Source organism: Triticum urartu, chromosome 5A (genome assembly GCF_056163025.1).
Source record: "Triticum urartu cultivar PI428250 chromosome 5A, HENAU_Tu73, whole genome shotgun sequence".
Lineage (NCBI taxonomy): Eukaryota > Viridiplantae > Streptophyta > Magnoliopsida > Poales > Poaceae > Triticum > Triticum urartu.
In genome coordinates this window covers 328,677,119-328,687,104 of record NC_141877.1, presented here as the reverse complement: position 1 = coordinate 328,687,104, position 9,986 = coordinate 328,677,119, and the positions used below count along the sequence as shown (strand labels likewise).

At 49.8% G+C, this 9,986-nt stretch overlaps 1 protein-coding gene across 1 annotated transcript; it reads right to left on the bottom strand.

The window, feature by feature from the left end:
* Positions 1-256: 256 nt before the first annotated feature.
* LOC147971271 (uncharacterized) lies at positions 257-1,270 on the bottom strand. The gene has a single exon (XM_087523898.1). It carries the CDS (start codon positions 1,268-1,270, stop codon positions 257-259), a length of 1,014 nt encoding a protein of 337 aa, XP_087380024.1.
* Between the last annotated feature and the right edge of the window lie 8,716 nt (positions 1,271-9,986).

Here is a 9,986-nt window from a genome sequence, read left to right as displayed (position 1 = left end):
CTTTCTTGGGCAACAGCACTATATTTGCGGAGTTGAGCCAATGGAGACTAGATGTGTGAAGGGAGTCAAATTGGTGTATCACCCTCATCATGTCGAACTTAATGACGTCCCAACACTTCTTAAAAAAAACTCCAGTGAAGCCGTCTGGGCCGGGCGCCTTGTCACTTGGCATGTCATTGATTGCCTCACGTACCTCCTCAACGGTGATGGGTGAGTCGAGGCCGTGCAAGTCATGTACCTCTAAGTTGAGCTCCTCCTAGTTTAGATCCTTATTGCACGTATTTCCTTTTTTCATCACTTCAGAAAAGTGGTCCAGAATGAGCTTCTCCTTAGCTTCATGCTCGGTGATCCACCCTTGGTCATGTTTTAGCCTATGAATGTGATTTTTCCTCCTTCTAGCATTAATCCGGCGATGGAAGAACTTGGTGTTGGCATCACCCTCCTTGAGGTTAGCAATTCTCGCATTTTGCTTTTTCCGAGCTCTCTCAAGCACGGCCAAGCTAATGACCCTCCTTTTAAGCCTCGCCCTAAGGTCACTCTCCTCGGGGGAGAGTTGTCGGGTCTCTTGAGCGATGTCGAGGCGTAGGATCACGAATAGTGCAGCGTGTAGGTGAACCTTTGCCTTGGAGAAAAGGCCCCTACTCCATTCGGAAAGGCGGAGAGCCACCTTCTTGAGCTTATGGAACAGGACTTGATATGGCTCAACATGCTCGAGCGGCTCAATCCAAGCCTTTTTGACCACCTCCATAAAGCCGGGCATAGCAATCCAAAAAAATTCAAACTTGAAGGTTCTAGGCCTCCGAGGCCCCTTGTCATCTGCGAGGAGAAGCGGGCAGTGATCGGATAGAGAGGACGAGAGGGCGTGAAGCAGATGAGTGCTGAAAGTGGTGTCCCACTCGGCATTGCAAAAAAACAAGTCCAGTTTGCACATAGTCGGGTTTTCCCTCTCGTTGCTCCAAGTGAACCTCCTATTTTGCAGGTTTATCTCTTTAAGCTCACAACTTTGTAGTGTCGCTCGAAACCGATTAATTCTACTTCGATTGACATGCCTTTTATTTTTGTCTCTTGCACGATAAATTTGGTTGAAATCCCCAGCCGCAAGCCATGGCATGCCATTGGGCGGTTTTTGGCTGATAAGCTCCGCGAAGAAGGCATCTTTGCGAGAAGAATCCGCGGGGCCGTACACGGTGGTGAGCTTGTATTGCACATCGGAGTCACGAATACAGACCATGGCGGACAGGCAGAAGGTGGTAGCTGTGATGTTGGACATTTCCACAAGGTGATCGTCCCAGAGCAGCAAAATGCCTCCACGAGTGCCGTCCGCCGGCCTTTGCGCAAAACTACGGAGTCTGCTCCCTCCTAAGAAGGAAGCTGTGAAGATGTCGACATTGTGAAGCTTTGTTTCCTGTAGACACACAATATGGCAAGAAGAAGCAGCGATGGTGGCGTTGACAGTAGCTCGTCTATCCGGACAGTTGAGGCCCCGGACATTCCAACACATAACATTGATAGGTTGCACTAACATGGCAACATGGAGTACACTTCCGAGCTTGGCCACATGCCACACACAACCCAGCTATGGTTATGCTTGTTCCATGCAACCCAACCACACTTATACGGACCAACACACATGGACCAGGATTTAGCTAACATAGAGAACATTTCAACCCAGAGACATCAACTCGCTCAGGTGGAGGCCTGCAGAGCAGCAGCGGCATCCTCCATCCTCTCCATGTCCATAGCACCCTCCCCTCCGTGCTGGATGAGGGCGTCCTCCACACCCATTGCCTGCACATCATCTAACCTGAACAAGTCTCGCATGGCAGATATCACCTCCAGCGGCAGCTGCTCCTTGAAACGCTCAGCAAATGCATCCAGGGCCTTGGCCGTGATGTCTTCTCCGTCCTTAACGATCCCCAGACTATGAGCAACCAGGATCTCAGCCACCTTAGCCACTGGCGCCGGCACCACCCTTGCTCTGCCAGCAGCTTTGAGCCTTGCACTAGTCCTGTGCAGCGAGAGGCCCGCACTTGTTCGGGCAATGTTCACTCCAGCAAGAGTCTTACGACGCGCAGCAGGAGGCCTGGGAGGCGTTGATGCAGGGGAGGGCAGCAAGGGCTCCTGCCGATCTTCAAAGAGCACGGTCAGGCCAACCCCAGCTGGCTGCAGATCAGCCCTGTGGAGCCGCACCGGGGATGGCGTGCGCTGAAGTGGCCCATTGGAGATGAGCGAGGGGGTGGGCGAAGCCTCGAACCCAGGGGGCTTCACCGGCGACAGAGGAGGGAGCAGATGCGTTGGTGAGCACAGCTCCAACACCGTCGGGGACGGGACCGCCAGAGGTGCTGTCACTGCCCGAGCCTCGTCCCTCCTAGAGCAAGCAAGTCGAGGCAGCACCGACATGGGGGAAAGCAGGGGCGAGACCGGTGGCGTAAGACTCTCCTGGGAGCGTCTGCGTGCAGCCCGCGGCGAGCCTTGGCGTGCCGGGCTGCGGCCACGCACCGGCTGTAGCTCCAAGGCGCCTGCCCCTTCGTCACTAGCGGAGCCAGAGCCCATCAGGACCAAGGGTGGCGCGGCCGGCACAGCGTCACCCAGGGCGGCCACAGCTTCAGCGCCTCCCGCCCGTGCCGCTCGAGCGATCGCGGGACCTCTCCTGGCCATCTTGCCACTGACGGTCACGGGCGCCCCTGGACAGGGAGCACGGATGCGATCATGCCAACCGCCCTGTGCGCGCGGGCCATCATGCCCGCGGCGGCCGCCGCGGTCGTCGTCGTCGTCGCGCCGCACCGGGCGCTGGACGTCGCTGGGCTGACCAGCACGCCTGTCTCCCCGCCGCACCGTGCCGTCCACTGTACGGCGGAACCAGGTGAACTCGTAGAGGTCAGGAGGTGGTGGGTCGTCGTCGTTGTCCCGCGCCTTGGAGTGGTCCTCGAGCAGGTCCAGGTGCAGCAGCACACGGTGTCTCAGGCCGCGCCGTCGGAGGCCACGGGCGGGCAGCGTGAGCCACTTCACCTTAGGAATGGCGTTGGGGTCGGACGTCCACGCCCAGAGCGACAGGTCGCGTGTGTCCTCCCGGCGCAGAGACCGCTGCTCGATGTAGTCGAGGGAGCACCGACGGCCGATGACGAACGCAGCGACGTGCTCATTCCAAGCATGGACCGGGATCCCCTCGATGCACAAACGGACGTGGTGCATCATGTCTTCTTTGTCAGCGTGCGCCTCGAGCCTCCAGGCGCGGATGAAGAGAGAGGAGTTGCCGACGAGGAAGTCGCCACGGTTGACGGCGTCCGCGCAATTGTGCTGGTACATGAACTTGACGAGGTACTGCTCGGGGAAGTGCCGCACAACACTCACGTCCGCCGGCCGAAAGCCGAAGGTGGCGGCGAACGCAGCGGCCACGGTGTGGCAAGGGACATCCTCACGGGCCCCTTCAAACCAGGCCACGGCAGCGTTGGTGGAGAGCAGCGCCGACTCCGCCTGCATCTCCGGCGTGGCAGGGACCACGACGAAGTCTTCCTCCGGCCGGTTGGCCGCGTCACCCAGCCTTGACATGACGGGGTTGGTGTCGCCTAGCAGCAGGTGCGGAGGGGGTTGGAGAAGAGGCCAGCCCCGTCCCGGGCCGAAGACGGGAACGGTATCTTGAACGGCAGCGGCAGCTGGTCGGGGAAGTGGCGGCGGAGGGATGAAGGCGAGGCACGGCAGGGAGCTTAATGGACGCCACTTATTCTTGCAACCGCGAGCCCGGTGGCCATTTTGCAGGCAGTGAGAGCACCGAAATGGCTCACGGCAAGCTGAGGCGCGGTGTCCAGGAGCAAGGCAGCGGCAACAACGCCCTTTAAGCCACCACGGGATGGGGGACGACGTGAATGCCTGGGCAGGCAAAGCCGGGCGGCGTGGGCCTCGCCGCGATTTGATGAGATGCCAGGCTCCGGTCACATCCGCCTCGCGCCCCGCGCTTGTCGCCGGCATTGAAGAGCAGGCCGTTGGTGGAGATGGGCTGGAGCGCGCTCCCGCCGCGGCGCAGTTATTTCCGTCACCCACCTCGCAGTGAATGCCCGATCCAGACGCAGCTCGCGCCGATCCAGCCGCAGCTCGAGTTGATGGAGCGACCGAACCAGACCCCCGCAGACCGGCACCTAGGGGCGACTCAGGGACGAACTCCGAGTCCGTCACGGTCCCAACACCGCGGCCATGGGACGGCGGCGACACCAGATCCGCCCACGATCCACCTGTTGGCCGCGGCAGAGAAGCGGGGCGCACCGAGCCAACGGCCGGCAGCCCGGGAGGAGGGGCGGGAGGGGCATGAACCAGGAGGCGGCAGGTTGGCCGGCATGGGTGGCGGAGGGGGCCGTGGCCGCCGGCGCCAGCGCGGGGCTGGAAGGGGGCGGTGGGCTCATAGGTCTCCTCCTCACGGCACTCGACCTCTACAACAATATCAAATTGGTATCGTCAGATTCATCATTAAATGAATTTTCAAGTTTTATTTATACAGTATTGTGAATATCAATATTTTTGGCTCCGAACTTGGTCAAAGTTAAAGAAAACTGACTTTAGGAAAATAAATACACCTTATATTTAAGAACTGCAGAAGTATTTGGTTTGCAAAGTGTCCGAGATGATCGAGTGTGTTTCTATTTTTATTTATAATGTGTTATTTTGGTGGGCCTTTCGTGTTGTGATTCTGTATTATCAAGCTAATCAGCGCATACTTATGTGGGGAAACTTTCTGCATCGGTGTTTGCATGTACTATATTTGTGCTACAATATCACACGTTGGCGCTTTTTTTCTAGGTGGTGAGAGGGCTACGTGGGGTTGATATGTTTTTATAGGTCAGTTGTTGCCAATTAATTTGAAAAATTGTGAACCGATCAAAATCATGAACCAAATCCTGATTACCTCAATCGAATGGAAAAGCTCAAAATTAAGGAGCATAGTGAGTTAAAAAAATTGAATAAGAGAGGTCCTTAAGAAATTGTTGACCCGGTCAAAATCGAATAAGCCAATTCCAAATTGGAGACCTTAAAATTATGGAGCATAGAATTAGAAAGCATATTAGTGTATTTATAGGAGTATAGTGAATTAAAAGAATGAATGAGAAACCCCCTTGCAAAATTGTTGACCCGGTCAAAATCAGATGAGCCAATTCCAAATTGGAGACCTTAAAATTACGGAGCATAGTATTAGAGAGCATATTAGTATATTTATAGGAGTATAGTGAATTAAAAGAGTGAATGAGAAAGCCCCGTGCGAAATTATTGACCCGCTCAAAATCAAATGACCCAATTCCAAATTTGAGATCTCAATTGATCGCGAGGCATTAAAAATTAGTGAGCATAGATAGGTTGCAGCCCGTGAGCAATCCACTCCGCCCAAAAAGAATTTCTTTTTGAAAAAAAAACCTATATGACGCCTTCCAGATCCAATCTTTGCGCCCCTTCGTCTTCGACTACGCTCCAGCGCCATGGGATGGAGGAGAGAGGACCTCTGTTCCTCATTCTTTGGTGTATAGAAAGTTTGTTAGTTAAGTTTTTGTGTCATGATAATGTCGCTTCAATGATGATGGTGGTGTCATATCTAATACAAGTTCTCCAACTCCAACTCAGTCTCAACAGTGCTTGCTACAACGTTATGGAGGAGCTTGGGAGTTTTTATTCCCCTCGGTCTTTATGGACTACAGACGGGTTCTTCTTACTTTCCGTGATGTGGCTTCGTGGGCATCATCTGCGACATGGTCGTCTTCTTCATCAATCTCTTCTTTTGATTCTCTGCGAGCAAGGTCACATTTTGGTCTAGAGATGCTAGCATGTTTGACTCCCTAGATTAGAGTAATCCCCATCCCTATATGTGAATGTGATTGACAATATCTATCGTACTATCGCGACAATGGAGGTTGGTCCTCTACATATGTTTGCACATGCTTCGATGGTTGAATTCTCAATGTCGTACATCGCAAGGTATGGTGGCACGAGGACGACAAGTTCAGTTACGACTTCGGCGATAATTATGAGGCCTAGGCACTTATGCATCTACTAGTTCATTCCCCACATATATTGGATACATTATTTGTCTAATATAAGCCAGATTTAATTTTAAAAGGCTTAGATGTTTAGATGGGTGGTTGTGCTCCTAACCTACCACAAATCAAATCATAGATTTAACAACATGTGGTGATAATATTCCCATTAATGCAGAACATGTTGGTAATTAACTACTCACATATTTCAATGAAACCACACCATTTTAACATGTCAGGCTGTGAGAGCACTAGCAACATGGATCACAACTCACTCTTGCCTTGCAAATTCAATAAAATTAACCTTTTTCATGCAAACAAATCAATAATTGAGATCAATATGCATGTATCTTTCATGAACACAAACACAACACGATTAAAAACTATTTAAAAGAAAACGATTTTTCTTGAGTATCCTTTCTTGTGAGAATAGAAAGATCATACCCCACAAATGCATTAGTTGCACGTACTCCCATAACCCTAGCGCCACATCCTTACACCATCTTCGACCACCGTTTTCCAGCAATGGGGTGGATGTAGGGTTCTCATCTCTCAAATAGTGTGTAGGAAGACTTTTTTGGTCAAGCTTTATTGTATCGGTGATGTTACTTCAACGGTGATGATAGTATTGTCTCGAAAGTCTTTTGACTCCTATAATGTCTTAGTGGCACTTGATCCGATGTTGATGGGAAGTTTGGGACGTTTTTGTCCATGCTGGTCTTCATGAACAACGGGTTGGTTCTTGTTGTTGTCCGTCATATTGGCTCTACGGGCATCATTGGCGACAATGATATCTTCTTCAAAGATCCTTCTTTCAAACATTTGCGATTTGTGAACATGGTTGTCGACATGGTCTAGTGATCCTCGCGCGTCTACTTGCCTTGATCATCACGACGCTCTTGCCGATTTGCTTGGAGTGATTGTCGATCCCCATGCTACACAATGTACTACTGGAGTGATTCATCGAGGTTTGGTTCTCTACCGGTCTTTGCATATACTCTGGTGGCTGAATTTCATGTTGTTGTCCATCACCGACTAGAGTTATGGTGGCTTACACGGGACGAGTTCGGATGCATCTTAGGGAGAAAATTTAGATCTAGGGTCTTGGTTGAACTTTTCCCTTTGTTTTGCGTCGTTTCTACATTTGTGGGTTTAACTACCCCATTGTCTGGTTTTATCTGATGTTTTATTTATTTAATGTAAGCTAAACTTGGTTAATGAAAAGAAAGAATTGAGTTTTATCTCAACAACGGGGGTTGTGGAAGTAGAGGCAATTGGCCTCAAGGTTGTTGTTGGATGTCCGGGTAGTGGCCCGGATTTTGGCGCAGCGGCGAAGGTCCACATGCAGATGTTTTTGTGCAGCCTGGGTTGTGATTGCCTTGGTCATGTGATGTTGTGGTTTGCGTGCGAGCGGGGGATGTCGAGACGTCGAGCCGAAGGGTGGTGAGGGCGAGCTGTGCAGGGCATGAAAGCTAGGAGCATGCCGGAGGTGGTGGCCCTAGGTTGTATTGGTCGTCTTTTAGTTTGGTGCTATTGACGACACATGTTCTTGCGGTCGCTTTGGTGGCTGGCGGAGCACTTTGTCCCATTGTATATGGTCTTTGTCTAGTTTTCTCTAACAAGTCAAACTACTCTCTTCTTCATGGTCGGTTTCTCAAAAAAAAAAAAACAGGAGCACGTGAGTATCAATAATGCAAAAGCTGCCAGCTGACCTGGCTGAGAGTGAAGGGGCATATGCAAGCTTAGTCATGCAAGGTATATGCAATTCCTTCTGATGTGACTGCACGAGCAAGTGTCTTGAGGACTCAATTCAGCCACCAGCTGACCTGGCTGAGAGTGAAGGGGCACGAGCGAGTATGTGAAACAACTTAACAAGGATCGACCATCTCACTCACCGAACCCGGTATCATCAGGTTACTTATGCAAGCTTACCTTCGAAATTACACATCATCCAAACTAATTAAGAAGCTTAGTTAAGTTGGTCCCAAAACGAGACACATGACCTATTGACATGCCTTGTTGGTAGAGGGTCAAGCCGTGTCATCCTTAATAATGGTCTAGTGGGTGTCACTTAGTGCTCCTTCATTTTTGAAATTAAACTATGCTTATTTCGTTTCGTGTCACGCATTATCTTATTTGTCTGATGTGTGGTGTGAAAAGGACGAGTAGGGCCAAGTGTCAGCATCCGCGCCTCTTTCGATGGGAAAGCTGGCTACGTATGAAGATGATGTTTGAGGTGCTGGATTTCCAATCTACCCGTGTTCGTCCCCACCGGCAAAACATAATCTAATCAGGACGGAAATTATATTGAAGTGCTCAGATCTGTGGAAGATCTTGTCCTCTGCTGTTTGTGTAAGTGCATGGAAAGTGGCTCATATGTAATGGTAGAATTAAAACGTTGAGTGAATCAATTTATACAAACTTTAATTCTGCAAGAAATGGAACGATAGTTATACGGACCATGGTCTGTCATTCTTACCTAACGGTAAAGAATTACCGCTCAAAAGTAAAAAAAAAAAACTAAGGGTAAATACTTACTGGTTCACACCTTGCCAAGTGTATACGCAAGAACGCGTCAAAATCCAATGCTTTTGAGGCGCACCTGATATAAAATCATGACAGAGACTAGAAAGCAGTCGCAGCAGCAGCGGACAGGCGGTAGTAAAGACAAGAACTGGACCTCCCTCCATCTAAAAAGAAAAGAAGAGATGAGCACCAGATCTTTCAAAAAATAAAATAAAATGCCGTGGCAAGTTGAGAAGAAGATCATATCATCTACCACCAGTCTCGCTTTTTAAGAGGTTCAATGTTTCTGCCCATTCGTGCTGCATTTGGCCGCTTGATGATGTGTGGCCATGAAATTCTTGATGTTTTGAACTCTTTTTTAGAAAAAACATTTCGAATCAGCTGCCATGTTAACGCCATCATCTCAAGCATAAGGACCACCGAAGTTACTTCTCCCACGTGCTCTTCTCCGTCCATACAATATATTGGGGGGGGGGGGGGACAATTATTGATTGTCCTTCAAGTTTCAGATGATGGTGTTAAGTTCTCATAAATCTTGGTTTGCTCTGCAAAATGCACCTATTGACATGGCTTATCACTTGCTCGTGCACTCACATCAGAAGGATACAGTAAAAACGATCATGTGGGCCCGCAAAGATTTAGTCTTAGCTACACAGGAATTTCGATTGTTTGTCTAGGAAAGAGAGAGATAGGCAGATGGAGAGAGAGGGGGAAAAGACAAGAGAGATGCTTATCTGTGGAAAGGGCCTTTGACAGGTGACCAAAAAGCAGCCGCCTCTTTTCTGCCAAATGTTTCTCTTTTCCGTGTGAAGCTGCCACCGGTTAAACAAATCCTTCTTTTTGCTTCTGTCTCTCAGTGGTTGTGTCACTGCTACGCCGCTCCTTTCTTTCGTGTCTGCATGGCCCTCCAATTATTTTGCTTCTCTATTCCTAAAAGTTGAATAACATCTATATTTTTCAAGTCTAGTCACAACAGATCTACTTCATCCGTTCCAAAATATAGTGATTCTTCTCCACCAACAAGACCGACGCGGCGGGAGCAAAAGTTATACTAGTGAATTCGTATTCAAAAGAAATTTTCAATTACATAATTTTTTTCTCCCGTCGCGGTCGGTCTTATTGGTTAAATTTATGGTCAAAATTGGACCTTGCAAACCGCGGGCACACTATATTTTAAAATGGAGGGAGTATAATCAAATACAAATAGAAAGACATACGCAAAATCCAGGTAATTGCTCTTATGATTTTCTTTCGAGCATCATGTTATGAAACTGCTCATCTGATTCCTTAATGTCCAAACGTAGGATAAAAAATTCTTGGCTTCATACGTCTACCTTCCTGGTTGTCCGCATGCGACTCCGGAGGCGCCGCCGCCGCACACCAAAGACCTCGCCACCGTAGTCCATCCCCTCGGCACCTCCGGTGAAGGCCGTCCTGCGGCAGACGACG

Excerpts from the sequence above, each read along its gene's own strand:
- LOC147971271 (XM_087523898.1), bottom strand. The coding sequence starts at position 1,270 with ATGTCCAACATCACAGCTACCACCTTCTGCCTGTCCGCCATGGTCTGT.